The following is a 23,285-nucleotide window of genomic DNA, read 5'->3' as shown; positions in this document are numbered from 1 at the left end:
TGGTGCGTGTATTCTTCAGCAGCAGCATCATCGCAAGCAGTACAGTTAGAGCACGGTACTTCTTCTACGATGCGTACAGAAAACCTCACGAAATGTGAATAGCCGAGCCACAGGGGTACGATCGGCAAACTATACCTCAATAAATTCGGCGCGAATGGTCAAATCCACGCTGGAAAAACCTGCGATGGACGAAGTTTGAGTGTGCAAATGTTATTCGTCAACCGGCTTATTAGATCTCCAGACTAATATGATTCAGCAGCATTTGTTTAACAAAGCAAAGCATGGAGAGGTTTCAGCCTACCTCGGGCTCTTCAGCAGCGTCAAGTTAAACAAATGCTGCAGGGTTAGCAAATATTATTGGCAAGAGCACTCCATCTAAACGTTGGGGCCTTGTTCAACGAAAAAGCAATGAGTGGTATGATGGATGTAGTGGCTTTTGGCCATCAGTCTGATTGAATGGTGGCAGATTTTGGATAAAATCAGAACCATTCTGTTATTATTAAAGTTGAAATCGCGTGACACCAATTCCACTCAAACACGTGACTAATGTCTGCTGATATTCATTTCGATGCTGTTGGCTGGCCAATAGTGGACATAGTTGTGGCATATCCATCTTGAGGAAGAGCACCCCCCCCCGTGCTTTGAGGGACAGGGCTCTTGAGGAGTGCCGCACCATTTCACCCTGATTCAGGTGTGCAACTCGATGCCTCCAATCTGTGACTTTTTTTTGTGGAAAATCTTCGAAGACGTTTGGAACGAATTTTGGTAATGTAGCACCAATCAGGCAAGGGTTTGTGAATCATCATGCGACAGAGCCCCGTGAATACGTTGGGAGAACATCAGTCCCACCACATTGCAACGGTGGCCCAACGTTGGAATGTTTACTCGGAGGTTGTTCTGAGTTTATGAGCTTCATCATCATCATCAGCGTCAGCAACGGCGTAGAGGCAAGATTATTGTCACTATCATCTCTATTGTCAGTGTGCAATAATTGGTCATCAATGTTATCATTATACACTACATACACGTGCACGGATTAGGGCTCGTATAGTGAGTATTACACATTATGCTGTAATTGCTGCCCCAATCTAAATCTATTGCAAATTATATATGCACCCAAGTGATAGCCAGGGGATAGGCAAACAGAAACTAATGAACAGCAAATCAACGGCTTATCTACTCCTGAGGGATAGCTAATCAACAGGTCGTAAATGACAAAACAGCACAGGTACCACTGATTAAGAGACAGGCATCAAGAGCTGACCAACAGCTGATCAACAGTACAAAGGGAAGTCAAATAAAAGTTAATTAACATCTGAGAGACAACCTATTGAACTGCAGATAAAAAGACTGATCCTCAGCCAAGCAACAGCTAATCAGCCGCCAACCAGCTGCTAATCAACTCAAGTGACGTCCGACCTATGGCTGTACGACAGAATCACAATGTTTGTGCCTTGCACTATTGCTGGGAATACATACATGGGTGGGGGAATTTTTGTGTTGTTGCAATATCCATCACAACCACCAAACAACAGCCATTCGTTACTAAGTGGTGTTGACGTCAACATGGGCGATGTGCCAGGCAGGAGGTCACAGGACAGACCCAGGTGTCATGGGTTGACTGACTGGTGAAAAACAACCCTTACCTCCTCACATCACCACTAGCGTCGTCATCATCGTCATCATTAGCCATGATCCATCCACTGCTCAATCAAAAGCGTCTCAAGTCGTCATTATCCCTCACCTGTCTCCTGATGCAACAATTAATCTAGTTGTTACGCACTAAGCTGCTCGTCTCATTGCTCCATGTCAAAGATGGACGGACCCTTGGACTGTACTTGGGTTGCCACTCAGTCATTAGTCTCGATCGGTAGCCAGCACCCCTGAAAGTCGTGTGTCCTTTCCAAGCCCTATTATTTGTCTTAACAGTCATAATGAATTAGCTTGCTTGCATTTATTCGCTCAGCCGTCCGTTCTTCTTTGCTTGTAATTTGAAGCATGCACAACTCCAAGCTTCTCTGCAGAATGTTCAGATTTTTTCTCTCCAATTTTCTTTGCCAATATCCATGTTTCTCATCCATCTGCCAAGGGGTCGGTTTACACTGATACAAACAAACTGCCCCGATCAGGTGAATTAGTGTGGTGTATCTATGATCAAATTCAGCTTTCTGAAAGCAATCCAACCTGTTCTCACCTGTTCATTTATCTCATCATTATGATACCGATCTACCTTTAATAACTGCCCTAGACGTACATACTCTGATGCGTTTGCCAGTCGTATCCCTAACGATATTCTACAGGACAATCCACAGAAGGCCTTACAACTCGTTACGTAAAATAACGCAACCATTCACAAATACAACTGAATAAAATCCTGAGGGAATAAAACTGAATAAAGCTAAAAAGGATGAAACAAATCTTCATTTGATTAGCCAATTTGTTGTGCATACATTTTTGCTCACATTTATCATGAGCCCAACTTTGCGGCCTTCTTTATTAACCTAAATAAGGTTAGCCAATGCTCTCAAACTTCTCTCTATATATATAAAATTATAGAGAATATTTCTGGATGGCTCCATCATTTAATGGTTATCACGCCTGCCGACACTTCAATTCCACCCATCGCTATAAGCAATTTCTATTGGAAATTGCCAAAGCATGTCACCCAATCCAAGCACTAACCAACCTTGACCTTACCGATATGGTCATAGGCCAATGCGTTGTCACTTACAGCGCATGAGAAGACCACTGTGTGTGAGTGTCAGTGGTCAAGAGAAAAAAAAATCAAATCAAGCTGACAAGCCAGTGCGATAAAGGAGCCTCCCGTTATTTTTAGAGAAATCATGTCAGTGTCTGTTGCCAACCTTCTGCAAAAAAAAAAACTATAGATATGGGTTGTTGGTGATTTGCACGGTCATTTGCGTAGTGAATAGTTTTGGAGTTTTGGAAATGTCTTGAAAGCAAGTGTCTTCAGATAGAACGTACTGCTCAATGCAATAATAGTTCTCAGGCATACGTATTGGTAACTTATCGGCTCTCTTAAAAATTGTCACCTGAGAAATCCTGCCCGAGTCTTCAGGGCTATTTAGGGAGTCTCTACTTTGGAACGTTGGCTAAATCTTACAGGGCATTGCTGCGTGTGGGAGGCAATTGTAGTGCCTGGAGACAACCGCCGCATATATCAAAGAAGCAAAACATTTAAAAGCCTGACTTATTGGTCAGCAACCTACTTGCCACCCTGCCATGCAAAAATATGCTTGCTGTATTGCACCTGCCTGCACGTTGTTTGACGAGCATTCACACAACGCTTGGCACCCAAGTTTCCACAGTTTATAGATGTGCACGTAGGAAATAGAATGCGCTATATGCTCACGGGCATGATTGATCTTGAGGTTAATAGGACAGCAGTGGAGAAGCTTAAATTGTTGTCCCCTTTGAAGATCCCAGTAAGTAGTATGCAACAAGCAAACACTGTCCATCACCCTAATGTTTGGAGATTGCCATGTTATGGTAGGTCATAGAGAGTTGGAGTTTTAAAAATACAAAATAATTTGGAATGAATGCAAAGAAATTGGCTCGTCTGCAGTGTCGGATTAAGCTAGTGCGGGGCCTGTAGCATATGCTATAAAGGGAACCCTAAATAAATTAAAAACACGTAAATATTAAAACACAAATGTTTAACTTGCATTGGCTCTTCAGCCAGATAATATGACAAATCGCTGACCTCAAATACCAAGTCGTTCATAAAAGTTGAAGGCAGTATAGTACTATAGTAATAGAGCAAGTGCAGATTCACTGAACCGGAATTGACAGCTTGAAAGTATTTAGCGCGGGGCCCTTAAAAGTGCGTGGCCTGTATCATATGTGTAGTGGCATAACGCATGCAGTGTTTGCAATCAGCAGTTGCATTTATGTAAGGGGTTGCAGACAGAGGGGTCAGCTAAGGATAAGCAGGTGCAGGCGGGTGGCCTGGGTGACAGCAGACAGAAAGACGCCAGCAGTTAGGGAAAGGCAGTGATTGGCTGGCTGCAAATGCAAACGCGGAGGAGGCGCCACGGAGGCGAGAGATAGTGGCGATGAGGGGGAGAACACGTGCGTGAGGCATGGGGAGGACGCAGGCTTAATGAGGGCCATCTGGGGGCACTTAATGAGGAGGAGGATAAAAGAGGAACGTGAGAGGCAGAGGAGTTGAGTTGGTTGGAGTGAAGACAAGGGAGAATTCAAGAGAAATCCGGGACCCTGCTCTCCACACCTCGTCCTCTCCAGCGGCGTTGGCTGATCCCCCGCTGGAGGCAAGGGCGAGGTTGGAGGAGTGAGGTTAGACAGGCTAGCAGTAGAGAGGATAGCAGAGTGCAACATAGCAGGCTAGCGGAGCGAGAGGGAGCGAGTGGAGCGTAGCAGACGAGCAGGGCAAGCGGGAGAGTTGCGACAGAGTTACGTGGTGTTGAACGTGAGGGGTTCTGTACGAATAAAGTGACATAGGAGAAAAAGAAGTTGTCCGTGTGAAATAGCACCACTACATATGTAGCTACTTTTTCTACTAGGATAATCCGGCACTGCTCATCTGTGGGTGTTGGCTGGACTCCTGTATTGTGGGGATCATTGGTGATGGTATCGGCCTCGGAAGGCTTTCATTCAGCGGTGGATTGACCATGGCTGCTGATGATGACGTTGTCGACGAATCTGCAAGTGTCTGTGTGCTCTAATGAGCTGTAAAGTAGTGCCTAATTCCTTCAGTAATGATCAGACCTTACTGGAGATTTCAATTTTCTAAGACTGAAATGTAATTTAAAAAAAACTGCCTTTAACGATCTACGCATTCCTTGAAAGAAAAAAAAACTTCTAAACAACAGCTTACCGACATTTTAGCGCCATCTGCTCAATAGCCAAATGCACGTGTTCCACTTAGCACTGTCAATACAGGCTGCAGTGCATTCCAAGTATAAACACAAATGTACAGAAAATCAACGTGGCAGACTCAAGCTCAGAAAGTGATTTTCAAAGGGCGCTCACATTTGTTACTGATTTATCGGTCGCTGCAGCACCTGACACAGGTTTGAAAAGATAACACCGCCTAAGGTTTTATAGTCATGGCCAAAATGTGCAATTGTGTTTTTACTATTATTATTTACTATTATTATTTTATCAGGTAAGGCCCCTCTGAGCTGTATAGCTCTTTTTTAGAAGCAACCTGGCCACAAATGATAGCTCAATGGGGAGTGGCTTATCGCGTGGAAATTTATAGCAGCCAAATACTCCAAACGCACGTTGATTCTAAATGTGCAGGGAAAAAACGGAGGACCCAGAGAAAAATCCATGTGACCACTGGGCGAACATGCAAACTCCAAATATACAGGCATCAGGGTTGGGATTGAACCCACGACCGCCTGGATACCAGGCGAGGTTGTTAACACCTCGCCACCATGGCACAACCCACAATCAAGTGTTTCCATGATCAAACAGAGATTAGATGCTAATCTCTGTCAGCAGTTGTAAGCCAATGGGGCTAATTCAACATTCCTATGACAGAGATAACTCTTTGAATCGGTCCTATTATGCGTTGCTGTAGAGTATCATGGGTTAAAGCATATCCGTGCACAACTCCGTTATGTTGCTGCACATACAAACACAATTACATTTTGTAGTCAATCCACCTTTTCGTTTTCCAGACCAAGATTCCCCAGCAGCATTTGTTTAAGCGAGCCACCTCTGGATTGGTTTCCATCTTCTTGGTCTCGTAAGGAGGATCAGTCTTATTAATATCATGCTGCTGGTTTGCTGGATGCTACTGGCAAATGCTGGACTGCCTGGTCTCCAGAGCCAATATACTGATGGGATAACAACATGTTTGTATTGATATGTGGAGTTCTATTTACATATATGTTTTCAAGAATAAAACTACTGCTGAATTCTTGCGAATTGGTAGTCATTGCATTGACCTCATAACCTTCCGATCTGCCACAGCGCAACTTTAATTATGTGTACATTATTCTCTGCCCTATTGGAGAACGTCAACTCTTGGCTCGGCTATAATGAGCAGATGAATAAATGAATGAATCAATACTTTCAACACCGAGCATGCGGCTGGGATTGTTTGGCATTTGGCCGTGCCACCTGCCTGTCAACTTAATGTGACCACCGTGTAAACAAGCTACTGGTAGCTCAAACTGTGATGTTATATTGCAAGCTATAACGCTTTAAGAGCCGACCAACGCATGCAGGTCACACTATGAACCCAGATTATGAGAGGCATGGAGCCAAAGCTTCGCAGAATATGCAACAACAGCATCTGTCTACGCAGCAGATTAACTTGCCAGGAATGTGCATTACCTCCTTCAAATTAAAACAGATCACTACCTATTGCCAAGTGTGAATATGCTGTGGCACGCACATATATATAAGTAACACAACATAAAGGGTAGATCTACCAAGTATGCTATTTTATTTGGGTATTGTGATTACATTTTTTTACATTTAGACAAAAAAACGAATGATCGACATTAAAGGCATGTACTATGTGTGCAATAGCTGATGGAAATACAGAACACCAGAATGCCAGCAAATATTGTTTAGCCAACAAAAAAGCCATCGTAGAAGCCAATTATTTCGTGAGGTATTTGGATGATGGCGCATGCTGACAGTCACAGACCTTTGCAGTCAACACAAAGAATCGGGAGGTGGCATCTCACTTTCAGTATTCATGACACACTTGTTGAGTGACACTGCCTTTCAGGGAAACCACAGTGCGTGTTCTGGCATGGGCTGCTCCTTGTAAGCCGTCTCTGCTCAGACATATGCGAACGAAGCGCGTACATCCATCGCGCTCTCCCATCAGTGACAGGCGCACAATGATGTTACTTTACCGCCTCGCCCACCCAAACGGCACAGCCACCGCACATGCCGTAATAATTCATTGATTTACTATTTATGGTTGTGTGGCTGTCTTGAGCCATTACCAGTACGGATCACCCAGTGTTACATTAGAGAAATAGCCTTTGCAATTTATTAAACTGCACTGTCACCTACCACAGGTATGCCAGCCCAGCCATGATGAGAAATTGAAAAATATATATGTGGCAAGACTGAAATTGCAACAAAAATATCATTTTTAAAAATTACGATAATGTGTTTTCATTGCACATATATATATATATTTTACTTTTAAAAAAATGGGAATAACCTGTTTGCAGGTGATATTGCAGAAAAAATAGATCAAAATGTAAAACACTTTAACTATTTATTGCTTTTAGAGGCTCGTGGGAGATATGGTAGTAGCCAATCTCCTGAGCTGTCAGAGCTGTCAGACGGAGCGATAAGTCACACTTAAAAACATTGCAAATGTAGAGATGTAACCAGCGGCAGAGAAAAGGAATCATAGCCTGAATGCTCTCAGAACTGTACAGCTTTTATCAACAGTGGATTTACTGTAGTTGAAAGTGTGGGACATTTTCTCTGCTGAAAATGAGGCCATTCAAAGAAAGTTCCAACTCTGCAGAAGGGCGGTGTTGTCGATAGGGCACTCGAATCACAATCGGAACTCACAGTTGCAATTCAAATCCCAAATCTTTAAGCATCAATTCAGACCCATCAATGCAAAAGGGTCACGTAAAATGAGAAACGCTTTGCTGGAAGTCAGCGGCGCTTGCTGTATACACATACCGTCTCCCACTCCTGGAATGAAGACATTTCCACCAGTGGACTTGAGGCCACACGTGAGATGAGAACAACCTTAATGAGTGTGAACACTGGGATTTGTGACTGTGTTCACAGGCTGCTTGGTGAATGCAGCATGAATAACAGTGCCCTGAACACTACGCCGCCACTTTATATTGTACAGCACGCGAGCATCAGTGTTTTTTTTTAGCAAAGTCATCCCTTTTAATAAAGTCTACTTTATCAGATATTCTATAATAAGGGAGCTTCAAAATAAGCCTACACTTAGCAATATTTTTTTATCTCACTCTGGACAGTTTCGACCGCCCTTCATAAAGTCAAAGCCACATCAGCCGCCACTATCGGAGTCAATTCATCGTGAGACAAAGGGCCCCCATTGTTCCCGTGTCACAGCTTTTCCAGGCCTGTGCAGCTTCATGACCCTGCTTTGTGGTCCCCGTGCTCACAGTTTCATTTGCCCTGCGCTGTGCTCACGGCGCTCACAAATTCCAGCCGGGGCTCTACTCAACCCTTCATTCCTCTTGGGTCAATAATAATAATGATACTACTACGTGTACCACCTTTTTGTTCTTAATAATTCAATTGTGGTTGTCCTGTGGAGAAGATTGGCCCCCAGTGACTCATGGACACCGATGCCCTCACTCGTTTTGAGTGTGAAGGTGCTTTTATTTTTGATGACTACATGGACACTTCAACGTTATTTATCAGCGGAAGTCTGCTGCTTGGAAAGGATGGACAAACTAAGCGTAATGTGTCTCACAGTACGACAATAGTAGGCCGTAATCTAACGCCACGACTTGCAGTACAAGGTTTCGGGTTGATGCAGCGACAATCATATCAGTGTAAGCATGCATTATACGTTGATTCATTGCATTCGTATACCCAAGATCCACTTCATAGCTGTCCAACTTCAACATCAATTCCCTTACAAGTAATAAGGTTTTGTTTAGTGAACCGACTATGAATGTTTATTTTTGATATTTGTTGGAGCTTTGTTACTTTTGTGGATACGACCTGCATGTGTGTGTTATGTCATCACATACTCCACCCCCTAAATGTCCCATAATTGATGGGGCATATGTGGAGGGAGTAGGGTAGTTCCCCTACCTGGACTTTTGACGAGTTCCAGTTTGGCAGCAGAGGTCTCAACTCCGAATCAGTCAAGCAGCATTATATTTTCATCAGCTGCCTAACGCTCTGTGGAAGCTACCTGGCCCATCACTCAATGAGAGGTGGTGTCACCATTGTCCTCTGAGGAGGAGGCTCGTGAAGGATGGCACTGGAAAGTTGGAGGCTGTCGCCCTCCAACAACAACAGAGGGTGGAGAATCGTAGCTCAAAATGAGCAGAGCACCACGTGGCTACAATGCGGCAAGCTGGCACAGTGGGGAGCACAAGTAGCGCATCTGTCGCTCAACTGAGTTAACTCATACCACCTGCGTATTCTCTGTGATCTCCTACCAGAAACATAATATATATTTACACTGGAGGAATCCGATTAGCTATGAAGATCTTTTTTCACAGGTATCCAGTAGGAGCGTGTCGGTATGTTACAACAACAAATACTACTAAAACCGATAGGAGCGCAAAGTATAGGAAATGTGAGCGAGTCACAAAAAACAAGCATAAATAAAGAAATTGCTTGTGTCGGTACAAATTGCTAAAGTACATCCATTCCTGCGGATTTTTCAATGATAAATGCAAGCTCGGGCAAGGCAGCAAAAATTAAAAAATAATAAGAACAATTCTCAGACCACAGCAAGACAACACACAGCAGTCTCTCAATAAAATTGCACACCAAAATTGAACGGTCGATACGCAGGTAAGGATCAAGTCGAGCCTTCAACACTGCCCGTGGCCTCATGAGTGCATTTAGCCTGGCACAAGCGCTGCGGTGACGTAAAATGGTGACTTATTTTTATGTACGTTAATGTGAATGATGGTGCAGTGGTTAGCTCACCGCACTCTGAACCCGGCTGTGACCCGAGTTCAATTCTCCCTCAGAGGCAAATTTGGCGATAAATATCTGAACCTGTCCTGGGCTCTCCTAAGTCGACTCAGCCTTAAATGAGTAACTGATACGGTGTCTAAACATCAGGCATGGTGCTAGCCACGCCACACCCTCGTGTGCCGGAACTGGCCTTGACAGGTCCTTGCAAAGAGCAGTTTCCCCCAGAAGTCTGTTCGAGGCTACATGGGGGGATTTGTCTTTGTTTTGTGGATATGTTTGCTTAGGGATACCATTTTCATAAAAGATTGCTGTAATGTGAATCGCGAAATTTTCATGATAAATTCGTTATATCAACGGATGCCTCTTCATTTACAAAATGTGCTATTCGGGCTCATTCTAATGATATTACATGAATACATACATTGATGTAAACCCCATAATTTAGCCTAACAGACTGCCTGGGCAAACGCTCTTAAGACGGCACCTATAAAGGACCGCATGCCACATTTGTCTTCCCACTTCAGATAGCAATCTTCACTTGCATGAACAGAAATCCAGCCCAAACCCAAAGCGATTATAGCTCAGTGCACGAACCACAAAGGCACCCTCCATCACGAACACAAAGATCCCCCAAAATAGCCCTGGACATACTTTTGGTGCAAGCTCTGTGAAGCGAGCACCTATTAAGGTCGGCATGACACACGAGGGGGGGTGGGTGGGTGGCCAGCACCGTGCCCTCCAACCTTTGCCTCCCCAGTGCTGATGTTTATACGCCACGCCATATACTCATGCAAGACCAATTCAACCTCGGCTCATCATCAGTTGAGGTATTCATCGTTGGTGGTGGCTATGAGTGAGAACGGTTTTATAGCACAGCGTGCTAAACACTACACGATAACAGACAAAGATCACCCGTACGGCCTTAACACATTATTGGGGCAAGTGCTGTTTGCGAGCACCTGTGAAGGTTGGCATGGCACACGAGTGGGTGGGTGGCCAGCACCGTGTCCGGCCACCTTTGTCTCCTGAGTTGTGATGTTTACACACCGCACCAAATACTCTTTAGAGGCTCAGCCGATTGAGGGGAGTCCCAGGACCGTTTGAGAAAATCGTCACTGTTGTTGGCCATTAGCGGGAATCGAACTCGGGTCACCGAGTTTGTAGAGTAGCACACTAACCGTTCCACTACCACTCCCCGATGAGGAAGTGCACACACTCTCACACACGTATAAATATCCACGCATAAGCCCTGACATATACACACGCGATTATAAATACATATCTTCACAAACGTTTGAAGTATTTTCCCACGTAATGATATTACTCTTTACATTTAAATAATGCTATAAAAAGTTCACCTTTAATATGTAATGACGCATGTATTAATGCATTATTAGTATTTCAATAACTTGTTTAGATTATTATTCAACACTCAGGGCAGACTGTACCGGAACCTTTACGCTCGTCTGGTTCCGCTGGCATATCACTGGAGGTGATACATATTTTAAATGTTCTACAATTGTTATATAAATATATAACTACTTGTATAAATTAAACATGTTCATGGAATATAACTGCCATGAATTTGGTGTTGGGGGGGAGAAGTCAGATATCGCTGATTCATCATTATTCATGGGAATTGCCATGGAGCACCTGTTGAAGTTTTATAGATTTTAGCTTTTCCCCCCTTCCAAATTAGGTGGCCCTGCATTAACCTCCTCATTGGCATTCGAAATATGAACTACAAACAGATGGAGGCATGTGGCAGACGGTGACATGCCCAGCACACAGACAACAGGCAACTGTATAATAAGCAAGAAGCAGATGGATAGAGAGACAAACGTGGACACATTTGGTAAACCAACAGTTGGCTTCCCCAATGTCCAACCCCACAGACTCTGTCCGATAGCAAGAAGGGGGGTGGTGTGGCAGAGCAAGGGAAACATCCTGCGGAGCCCAGCCTCGCAGTTCTAGCTGAGAATGTGGCTCTGAGCAACAAAGTATTACTACTGCGGCTGTATGCAGTGACTTGCATGTCAACTGTCAACTTGTAACATAACTAGTTGGTCACCTTCATTTGTGCCATTCTTGAAAGCATTAGATTTTTTAACTGTAATATTCTGAAAGTTGCTGTAGTCTGCCTGTCTGTGCTCTATTACGTCATTGAGTTTGTAAATATAAAAATATAAATATTGCGGTCATATACTGTTAATGTCCCATTACTTATTTATATAAATCAAACATAAACGTTGCATCGTAATAACATGTGAGCCCGAATGGGTAACATCCAGCATATCTGGTGCCATTCTGGTGACAATGGCAACGTGTTAATACGGACAATACCCTTTATTTATTCAGGAAATCCTCAGGAATTGCTCGACCTGAATCGGCGTTTTCTGAGGTCTCATCCATTAGAGGGGGGTCCTTGCCTATAAACATCAATCAGTTAACCGGCATTGGTTCGAGCAAGTTCAAAATCCAAGTTTCAAGTTTATTTTATTTAACCAGGTGAGAAGAAGCAACTAGGACTTTGTCCTGGTTGGGTGACTTTTGACTAAGTTTGGAATTTGGCAAATTTGGCAAATGTGGACTGTTGACGTTGCATAGTTTTATCATGGCTAATACACCGGCAGTAATCATAGTAATAATGCTCATTTGTAACGCACACAATTTACCCTTGCCCGAAGAGAGCGACCCTCAGGTCGGCCACTGGATTCCAACCGTGAACATCTGCCACAGGTGGTGAACGCGTTACCACTCGGCCATGTCACTGCCCGAGCAAGCCTGACTCTGCTCATGGAACAATGAATGTCAAAACCCCGGTCCAGAGTTCGCTTGTGTTGAACCAATGCTGCACGTAAGATGCACTCCCAGAAAGCCGATGGGTTGCGTAAAAAAAAACACTTTTTGTTCTATGTGGTGAGACAAAATTATGGAGAGGAAGGGGGCATTATTTATTTGGCTAAAAAACATATCCACAATGATGTTTAATCATTACGTCATGGTGTCTGTTGTGTGTGGGAGGATGAGGAGGAAATCAGAGGCTTCTAAGAAAACAGGTCGCAAACCCCCCTGCTGTACTGCCATTTTCTGGCCACCTTAAAACCCAATATGTTGGGAGTTTGACAGCACCAGAATGAAATGTGCATTTCCCACAAAAAACACATCTCCAAAGTGTTGGATTACAGCCATGCATCACGTGGCGGTGGTGTTGGTGTATCACCAAGAGATGGGGTCACAATATCGGTGTGACACCCATCTGCTGGTTGATGAGGTGATACATTGAACGGACAGCGTGTAGAGTTCTGACTTGTCTGCAATTGGAGTGTGAGCTTCTCAGCTGTGCAGGTCGTTACAGGTTCTGTGATTACCAATCATAGGGAAAAAACAAGATTCGTAAGCCTCAGAGACTCATTCATTTGTAAAAAAAAACATACCTACTCGTATGAAGGTAAAAGTGCAGCCTTGCAATTGTACGATTAAGTAATTTCGGCTGACAAAAGGGACTTCACCCGAAGGAGCTCTTTAGAGCCTCACGGTATTCCGAAAAAGATAGATACACAAAGATATTCCTGATGTGATACCGAGAAGCATAGCTCTGCTCATATGATGCTGTAATTACGGTACTTCCTCGTTTTGACGAGGTAGATGCATTCCTGGAAAGTGCCGCGTTTAGCGAAAATGCGTTAAGGCGAGTAATTACTTGTATATACGTATATACATTCCAGGCCATAAATATATGACACATTGCAAATTTGAATTACACTTTGCACAATAACATCAGCCTTCATCGTCATCCCATGGTGGGACGACGATGAAGGCGTTGTGCACAAAGTGCTCCCGAACAGAAGAGCCGTGCTACAGCGAAAGACGCGCAAGCGTGAAGATGCGTTAAGTGAGGACGTTACTGCAAAGCACTCATCTCGGAACCGGAAGGAAGCGTATTCAGATTTTGATTGGTTGACTCGGCCCATAATCACCTCGAGGGCTGAAAAGAAGCATCACGTTGCAGGGAGCCAACAGTCACGTGTGGAAGGTCACGTGCGGTGAGACAGAGTGTGGGTACTCCCACCGCTGGAGGAGATCCGTGGCTCCCTCTAGTGGAGGGCCTTCTGCCAGCAGTAGCACAATCAAGAAATTGTAGGGCTACACCTTTACATTTTTAGATATACAGAGGCTACAAGAATGCTGCCTTGCAGATTTTAAGATGGTTTAAAAAGTTCAAAATAAAACAGACAATGATCTTAACAAGCTCGCACCTGGCTAGATAAATACATTGCTATAATGCATTGCAATTGGGCTGACTGCAGGCTCTAATGTTTATTACTATTATTATTCAAGAGCCCATACAGAACGTGAACATCGGAGAGGGACTGGCCAAAGGTGCCTGGGCACACTGCCGTAGGGGCAACGATAGGAGACAGAATATTTTTTTTAAGGGAGGTGGAGAAGAGGGGAGAAGGGAGGGGTGGGGGAGGGAGTGAGAGAGATTGTAACCAAAGATAACCAAAAATAAAATGAAGAACAGCGCCGAGTGAGTCTGTGGCTCTCATGTTTTAGTGGATTGATTCAGTGTCTCGGTGATACGGTGTGTCTGCATGTGTGTTGGACTTCTTTAGCACCGCATGTAGCCAACCGTGCGAATTGGAGGTGCGGGAGGAAGGACAGCAAGATACAGCGACGCTGTGAAGTTGCCACACGGGCCTTACCAGTTGGCGTCGACCGTCTCGAACATCTTGCCCTCGACGGGGATTTGACTGCGAATGTCGGCCGAGCCGAAGATGGGCTCCAGGTAGAGCCAGGCCGCCTGCACCCTCAGCCAGGACTCCAGGATGTCATTCAGCAGCCGCTGCACACACGGGAAACATTTAAAAAGGGGGCTTAATGCTCAGCTGTTTCACGGCCTACCCCCCATGCCTCCGGTTAACACGGTTGGCAATGTACGGCGCGAAATAAGTTCAACATACATGATTTATTATTGATATTTGGGTTCGGCCAAAAAACGTGGCCGAATTTTTCTCAAGTTAACTTCCATTACCTGACATAGCAAAAAAATATGTAAGTGTCACGTGTACAAGCATTTCATGCACCAATAATTATTGTTTCAGCTCACTGGTAAATTGAAAAGCGATTCTACAACCAAATTTAGAAAATAGATACAAGTGGTTGATAAATATTTGGGTTGTGAGAACTGTTCTTCAACTGACTGGTGAGCTGGAACTAAACAATTATCTGCCCACGACATGGTTATACACGGGGACAATTAAATGTCTTTAGCCGCGTTGGGTTAACATCACAGAATTTGGTCAGGTCACCACGTGGCCAAGAATCAATTATTAATTTCACGAGACTGCGAAGGCGGAGTAATAGGAGCACATTTTCACACACCGCTCATGATCCAATCTGTTCGAGTTAACAAGGTAGGAAATAAATATATAACTTACAGCCCTTTGTAAGTTACAAAGCAACTTGTGGTTAAAGGCATCCCCACACTTTCAGTCATGGGGCTTGTTTGAATATACTTCAATCTTGATTTGAAGCTTTCGTGACTGCAGGAATCCATACCTTTTGGTTTTTTCGGTGAAGTCACGTAGGTAGAAAAAATAATAGATCACGATGTTTCGATCGCAACACAAGCAACCGTCATCAGGCGGAACCGATACAGCAGGACAACTGCTGATTTAAATCACGTGACTTTACCGAAAGAACCAAGGAGTATGAATATACGTCACCATGCTGGTCACTGCAGGCTGGTGAATGTAGGGGCCCGATGAACGGTTTAGATACCACTCACCACCATAGCCAGTACAATGACTCTAATTGCTACCCCAAAAATAAACTGCTTTCACAAATATGTTTTTGACAATCCACAGTTAAGCATTTGCAAACTATCTGCAGTATGGTCTCAATTAATCAACATGGTTTAGTTAACATGCATTGGAAGTAATATCTTTTTACAAAATTCATAACTTCTAATTTCAATCCAACAGTTAATATGATTTAAGAAAAACAATTTTTGTAACTTATCTTTCAAAGAAATTCTACAATTTTATTCCTGATTAAAAATAAAAATGAACATTAATACCTAATTATAATGTTCTTTTAAAGCATTGTACATGACAGAAGCAAGAAGTCATCACTGCCAGTGCTGTTAATGTCTATATCTTTCCATTGCTTCCAAGATTCTGTAATCGTGGCCCAGTTTCACAACGTGACTTTTAAGGCTTGCTCTCACAGTACCACACACAGTATCTGCTGCAGGTCTTTACACCTAGTGGCAAGCCTCTGGGTTGCTATTCTCATGTCTGTCCCATGCACATGTGCCCCGACCATCACAACCTTGTTTTCCTGACGAGGGCTGACCTACATTGCTTTCCTGCAAAAATCTATTCTGAATTTCCAATTTGCTTATCGCATCTTAAAAATAAATTCGCAACACATTCCACAGAAGTCAACCGGTTAAATTTCTTGGTGCGGCATTTGAAAAAAACATGGAAATTTTCTTAAATACCCCCCCCCATCTCTAACCAACCAGAAGTACAAACGGGTACACAATAATTGATCGACAGGTCAGAGGTGGGAGGGAAAAGTGTGGGTATGTTGTGGAAGACCAAACCAAAAATATCCTCAAGAGGGGCTTTCTAGAGCTCTCTCTCTCTCTCAAAGGAGGTTCTTCTTCAGCAGTGATGTCAACAATTAAACGGAGGGCTGTACCTTTACCTTTCACCACGTCTATCTACAATTAAAGGGCAGAAGCTAGTTTACTTGATGCTTTGTTAAAGTTCAGGTCTCTCTCACCTCTTACTTTAACACATTTAAAATCAATGACGCTGTTAGGTAAAGCAATAACATATTAATATATGTATCTTGTTCCCAATGAATTAACGGGACCAATTGGGAAGTATCAGGGGGTGTAATAAGAAACAGCCGATGCACATTTGAGCAGGCCCTTGACGCTGTTGACCTGTCCCTGACCCCTCCACACATTACCGCAAAACACTTTTAATGAGCATTTTGCGAACCAGATGTGGCCATTGCTGGGGGTGGTATTGGTAACGCGGTCACGGTATTGAGCTACATGTTGGGAGCAAGCACTACCCTTCAGTCGAAATAATTCCACCGCGTGTGGCCATATGAACGTATGTACGTGTTTTGTTCGAACCGTGGTTGGCTGACATGAATGCAGAGGCCTACAACACAAAGCGACCACTAAAACGAGAGCATAGCAGACAAGAACTAACACATTTCTTGAATCGAGGAGGGTTAGAGGTACTGGGGAAGAGAGACGATGGGAGAGAATTCTATAATTGAGAAATTGGAATGGAGGTGGAAGACACATGGTATATCCCTGCCCTAGGGTGGATTAACACAGCGCTGATGAGAAGACAACAGCCAGTTGGACAGAACGAATCCCAGATACTGGTTGGCGGGCGTCGAGGCATTGATATACTGAAGAATGAATGGTAGTAGCATTACAGGAACACTGTGAGCGACTGAACGATAGTGACTGGAGGCAATCAGAGTCAGAAAATCAATCAACCAAACTGGTTTATGTTGAATCTTTCACTCAGTGCTCAAGTACAAGGAATTGGTAGGTAAGGGAAGGGAAAATCAAGCTTATTTGATGCCCTTTTCAGTCAGATTTGCAATGTAGCCATTTCTTGACAGGACAAAGATAAAATGGCCATGCCAGAAAAATGAATGGATTCACGATGGGCAGATGTAACATTTGTTAAATGTGATTGGAGGAACCCTTTGTAATGTATTCATGAAGAGTGACGATGTGGTTGGAATGCTCAACTCACAATCATGAGGTTGCAAGTTCAAACACAGGTCCAGCGTCGACTGACCTTACCATCCCTCTGTGGTCAAAACTAAGGAGAAACTCTCTCTAGGAAGTCATCAGTGGTCATCATTTGGAGGTGCTGTGGCCCTTGCCATAGGAATGTTGCATTTCCACAAATGGATCAGGGCTACCAACACAACTGAGCTACCACACAGGGTCTTGCTATGCCTTGGTCTTCAGATACTAGGCACATTTAAATTATTATGACTCTGAAATGCTTGACTTGTCACGTCCTGCTGTTTGTCGTTTCTCATACGTAATCCCCGGGGTCTCCAAAAAACAAAAAAACTAGCCACGCATTTGAAAGGCTCCGACCTGTTCTCGAGTTCAAGTCCTGGCTCCAAACTTAGCGCCTATCCGTCCCCCCCCCGGACATGAGTCATCCTCTCAACCCCACAATCACTTCATTTGCACCTGGACGCGTGTCACAATCCCTTCCATTGCTGTGCACCTCTCGCATCACCCCCCCCACCACTACCCTCGCTTGGAAATAACCTGAAAAGAAAAAAAAATCTCTCACCTTTTCTGCCTCCCAAAATACGATTGTCTCCAAAATTTGTACGCCATTTGTACGCGTTGATCAAGAGGGACTGATTATGGTGTTTAAATGAAGTTCACACCGATGGGTTTGTATTTGAGTAGCTTTTCGAAGATGTTGATCAAAGAAGGGATACGTTCGAAATCGGCCCTGTATGAAGAGTTTTCCATTCCTCATGCACTGGAGATTCCCACATGGAGAAGTTTAAAATGTGGGAGATGGGTTCAGCAATGAAGTTTCTACACAATGAAGGGCAAAGGAAAGGAGATCATCGGTGCTATCCGAGGATGATGTGTTTTGATGTAGTTAGCATGTCAGCGACATCCAAGGCACACATTGGTTTCAAATCAAATACTGTACAGGGGGTCTTGCGAGACTTGTAGTATTGATGTCAGAGGGGGGAGGTTTGGTCTGAAGGTTTTGCTCAAGATATGGCCTACAGAGACAGTGGGAGTTTAAACTATTTATGATGTGGGTCGCATCAGAGGATGTTCGGACACAGATTGGTGATTTGCATTTTAAGTCAGTCCATTTTCTCAGAAAGACCGCAGATATTTCCACATAGTATGCCTAGACCTGATCTATTTGTGAAGTCATCAGCACAGGCCGACCATTTCGCACTACAGTTGTATTCCATGCCTCTCATGAGAAGGATTAGCAGCCTACTGGCACACTTTTGGAGAAAATGGAGAATTACACTTTAGTTTGTTGGTGATTTGGTGTCACAGGCTCGGGCGCGTTGCAAGTGGAGATGCCGGTACAGTAACAGAACACGTATGTGTGTTGAATTTATATTGTATGTGATTGTGTACAACTGGCAATGAGTTCGAGAAATTGTTTTGCTCGAACTCATTGGCTTGTTATGATAATGTCTTCATGCTTTCGCTTGTTATGATAATGTCTTCATGCTTTCCCTTTCCCAGGAGTTCACCGCCCTCCAAGTCCACGTAATTCCCAGGTATGCTGATGAGATCAGAGTTATCATCAGAGTAGGCTCCTGGGAGCAGCTTGGTACGACAGACATCCACATTTTACTGGATATAACGCGATGGGGTGCCATCCATTCTGTGACGGAGTCGATCGGAGGCGGACTTTTCTGTCTGCTCCATCTCTCCCGTGGATGTTCATGGGAGAACCGAAGTATGAAAGCTACACGTGCCCAGGTGACATAGCTCTCAATACGTGTGATCATTATTTTATATGAAACGCTGCATGTTGCGAATATCACAAGGACACCCATCCATGCCCCCACCTCCCCTCTGCAAAGCTGCTGCTCGAGTTAATGTTTAATCTTTCCCTTATATCTCTCGGGTGAATATTGCAGCACCGTTGATACGAACGATCATCTCCCTTGCTCAAGACACCCTGCTCGAGCTTAAGCGATAACACCGGATTATATTTGCATTATCTTTGACGCCGGGATGCTCTGCGTCTTGTACGTGCAGCACAGGGGCCTTCGCTGACAGCTCGCGGGTCAATAGGTTATCTTTCGAAAGCACAGCAAGCGTCAATGACACGGCAGGGGCACAACGTCGTCTTCTTTTCACGGCTCACGGTCATGTGGAGAAGCTCTAATTTCACATTGAGGCGGTTGGTTGAACCCAATAAGTGAGTGGAAGATGGCAGCCTTCGGAAGATGGCGCCGCGGTGGCAGACATGTTAACTCTTCCGTCTGGTGTTCAGGAGGTCGTGGGCTCGATCCCGACCCTGACGTGGGTTTGATCACAACCCACAGAGCGGCACTTATTTTAATCAACCCTTGAGATATAATGGGCTGTAGTTGGAACACGTTCTCCTAGTGGAGTGCTCAGCCAAAACACGACCCGGAAAGTTTATTCTACTTCGGATTTATATAGCGCCATTTCCAGGGCGCTTTAAATAAATATTAAACACGTAAAAGTCCTGCAATTGCTTGCCCATGCCATTGCTGGCAGAAGGGCCTCCTCCATGCTGAGCAGATATCTTGAAAGTGGTGAAAGTACCCACACTTTGTCCCACCACTATCAACCTGCTGAGAAATTAACTGTAGGGGGTTTATGAAATGTGTCCATTATATCAACTGCCGTGTTTGGAGACATAGCATGCACGTGTGTGTGGATATATAATATAATTCACACATTATATATGTAAGCACTCCATTGACTTATAATTTTTTACTGCTGCTACAATTATAGAAAAACAGTGCTTCATAATTGCTACTTTTAAATTGAGCCAAGTCATTATCTCTGCCACACTACAGCTATTAGGCATGAATGGCACATCAAGGTTCCTTTTTTTATTTGAGAGAAGACGCATTTGAAAATGCGATGGCCTCACCAACTTGGCCTCCCAAGCAGCCAGTTCCTTCTCAAATGGAGCGATGAACGGGGATCCTTTGATTGTCGTCGTCTTCACCATGTGATCATCCAGCAACACCTGCAGAGAAGCACATGGAACAGAGCATTGTGAACAGGATCTTAACTCAAATGGCACAAACCCATCTTGATGTTCTTGTGTGTGTGCGATTGTGAGGAGAGCTTTAGCAAAGTGGTTATTGCATTGTGCTACAAACTCGACCACCTCAATTTGAATTCCACCCAGCATTAAATAACTACCCGGTGCAGTGTGTAAACATCAGCATTTGGTAGACAAAGTTGATGGGGAATGGTGATACCCACACCACCGCTTCCGTTTGCTGTGCTGGCCTTAATAGGTACTTGCTAAAATCACATTCTCCAACAATCTTTATCTATACATATCTGAGTGTGAGTATGGTTGTGCATGGTGATTGCCTATAATACACATCCTGTCATCAGGCTTCAATTTCAGTCCGTGTGCATAAGTAGCTATTGGTATCTGAAGCGTAAAGCCTTCTTTACACGAAACCAATTTTGCTGGGAGTCAACAGTTTGATTCTCAAGGCGAGTAAGCAACGCATGAGCATCGTAATCCAGACTTGTTTGTCACGCTCCATCGTTCGGAGCGACGTGCAAAACGACAACTATTAAGAAAATATACACCCGAATATATAACGACCGTCTCAATGACTATAGGAAAGCACAAACACATATAATACAATACTCGGTATGGAAATCGGTGGGCAATGCATTTAAATGCCATTACTCAAGAACAAACAAATTCCTTTTGAGACAGGCACCCCCTAAAAATGAGCCATGACTTCTGAACGGATCTATTCCGCATCAATAATTAAAACAAAAAAATATACTACGGTTGGTGTGCAGTATTCCCTCATTATTCGCGAGGGATACGTTCCGGAGATGCTAGCGAATAGCAAATTTCGCGGATAATGCGATTGGTCTGCAAAAACCTATATTTTTAGTTTTATGAATTACCTTAAACAAATACATCACTTTATTGCTCATCACTTTATCTCATCCCTTCTCTCTCTCGATGGAGTCGTGGAGAGTTCCAGATACGATTCGTGGACGACCAAAAATTGCGTGCAGCAAGTCCGTGAATAACGAGGGAATACCGTATCAGCGACGACGGGGCTGAGGCCGCGTGAAGGCTCGATGCATGGGGGAGCAGCTCTACACAGTGAAGGCAGTGCTCATATTTCATCTGTCAAACGTGTGGCTTGAACCCGGGCTCTCTGAAGTGCTGGCTCAGTGATTTGACGTCGGCCAGCACCCGAAGGCACAGTCCACACACTCGCGTGCGTGTTACTTTCTGCCGCTGTTGTATTTTCACTTTTTTTTTAAGGAACAACGACGAAAGCTCTCGGCCTAAGCGTAAATTAGGGACGGGCTAGCCTTGAACAAACAGTCTCCATTTAACAATTAAACATCCCCACAGTCTTGGATATCTGTCGGCCATAATTTTTGGAGGCTGAGTTGAGCTAATTATACAAATCCTTATGAAATGTGTGGAACTTCCAAGTTATAGAGCAAAACGCTTGCCAGTAGTTGTTCGTAGATAAAGTAAAGAGCTGAATGATTTATTTTGGCCATTACGTACTCATATAAAGATTGTCATGTGCTCATCTCTGTTGGTGAAATTCCACATTCATATGACAGGTCGTTCCCTTGCACAGCCAATATTGACTTTCCATGAAGTAAAACGCTTAGAGAGATCGTGGGCTGACATTTGTATTGACCACTTTCTTTTTGTGAGTCAAGCATTCTGCTATCGTGTCACCCAGTTAGACAATTTTAAACTCGTAGTTATGCACACACACACAAAAAACAAGGAGATAGCGTCGGGGGTGAGGTAAAGCGTGAGTCCTCCCACCTCCTCCGAGGTGTCTGGCCAGTGTGGCAGTGTAGGTCAAAGGCGTCGAGATTGCCTCTCCCTCGAGTTGAAGCACTTTCACCGGCAGTGATGTGGTTACACAGGTGATTGCAGGGCTGCTCCTTAAACCTTTTCATTTAGACAACATCAGATTTGTGTGCGTGCGTGTTATATAACTAGAGTGTTTAACTTAAGGCGTATTCCTCACTGCTCTTATTCTACTGTTCCTGTGTGTGTTATGGGAAAAAATCATGCCTCCCTGGCACCTCTTATTAGACCTGGCTATGACGTAAAAAGATCACCAAAATAAAATTCCGCTCTCTGCGGAGCAGCGTGATTTATCGTGAAGTGAATAATGGATTGTTGAAGCTCTCATGCAGCTAGAGCAGTTCCCAAACTGGTACAGCGTGCTCCAATGATGTTAACAATAGATGTTAAAAGGACAAACATCTTAACACGGTTAAATAATACAGAATATTGTGAGTTGAGTTTTCTAAACACAGTGACACACGGCCAACAAACGTTGGTCTAATGGAACCAGATACGTTAAATATGAGGTGGAATTGCACTTAATGGACAGACATGTCAGTTTGTTATATTTCAGTTTCTACTTTGTATGCTTTTAAACTTGCCCGAGCGGTGATGTTGCAGAACACCCGACTCGCAGTCAGAAGGTTGAGAGTTCAAATGCAGCCTATTGTCCCCAGGCTGGAACACGATAAGTGAACGGTGGTCACTCTGTGGGGTGCTTGCCATCGGAATGCCGAAGACTCAAAATATGAATTTACGTTATTGTGGAAAAATAACAAAATAAAATAAGAGCCGAACGACCTTCTGGGAGTGAATAATTGCAGCAGCAATGATTTAAAGGGAACAACAACTCGAGACCGGTTTTGACACGCAGTGTCTCTCTCACCAGCAGTCAGGCTTGCTTGAATCAACGCTGCTGAACCACCTAACGCACCTCCGATTATCACGGTTGGCTACGCAAAAAAAGTACAACATATATACACACACATATTATAGGCAAGGGCTCTCCTTACGTTG

The 23,285-nt window shown here is 44.0% G+C and overlaps 1 protein-coding gene across 3 annotated transcripts in view; it reads right to left on the bottom strand.

The window, feature by feature from the left end:
- Positions 1–23,285, bottom strand: part of LOC144721221 (dynein axonemal heavy chain 3-like) — an 814,808-nt gene that overhangs the window by 351,785 nt on the left and 439,738 nt on the right. For all 3 annotated transcript variants that reach the window (XM_078598660.1, XM_078598658.1, XM_078598659.1), the window contains 2 exons: positions 20,325–20,423; positions 14,334–14,473 (listed from right to left, as the gene is read on the bottom strand). In XM_078598660.1, the coding sequence (XP_078454786.1) occupies positions 14,334–14,473; positions 20,325–20,423 (239 nt within the window). The remainder of the gene's footprint in view (positions 1–14,333; positions 14,474–20,324; positions 20,424–23,285) is intronic.

Source organism: Lampetra planeri, chromosome 11, assembly GCF_965212315.1.
Source record: "Lampetra planeri chromosome 11, kcLamPlan1.2.h2, whole genome shotgun sequence".
Classification (NCBI taxonomy): Eukaryota; Metazoa; Chordata; class Hyperoartia; order Petromyzontiformes; family Petromyzontidae; genus Lampetra; species Lampetra planeri.
The sequence above is the reverse complement of the archived record's forward strand: the minus strand, read 5'-3'. Positions and strand labels throughout refer to the sequence as shown.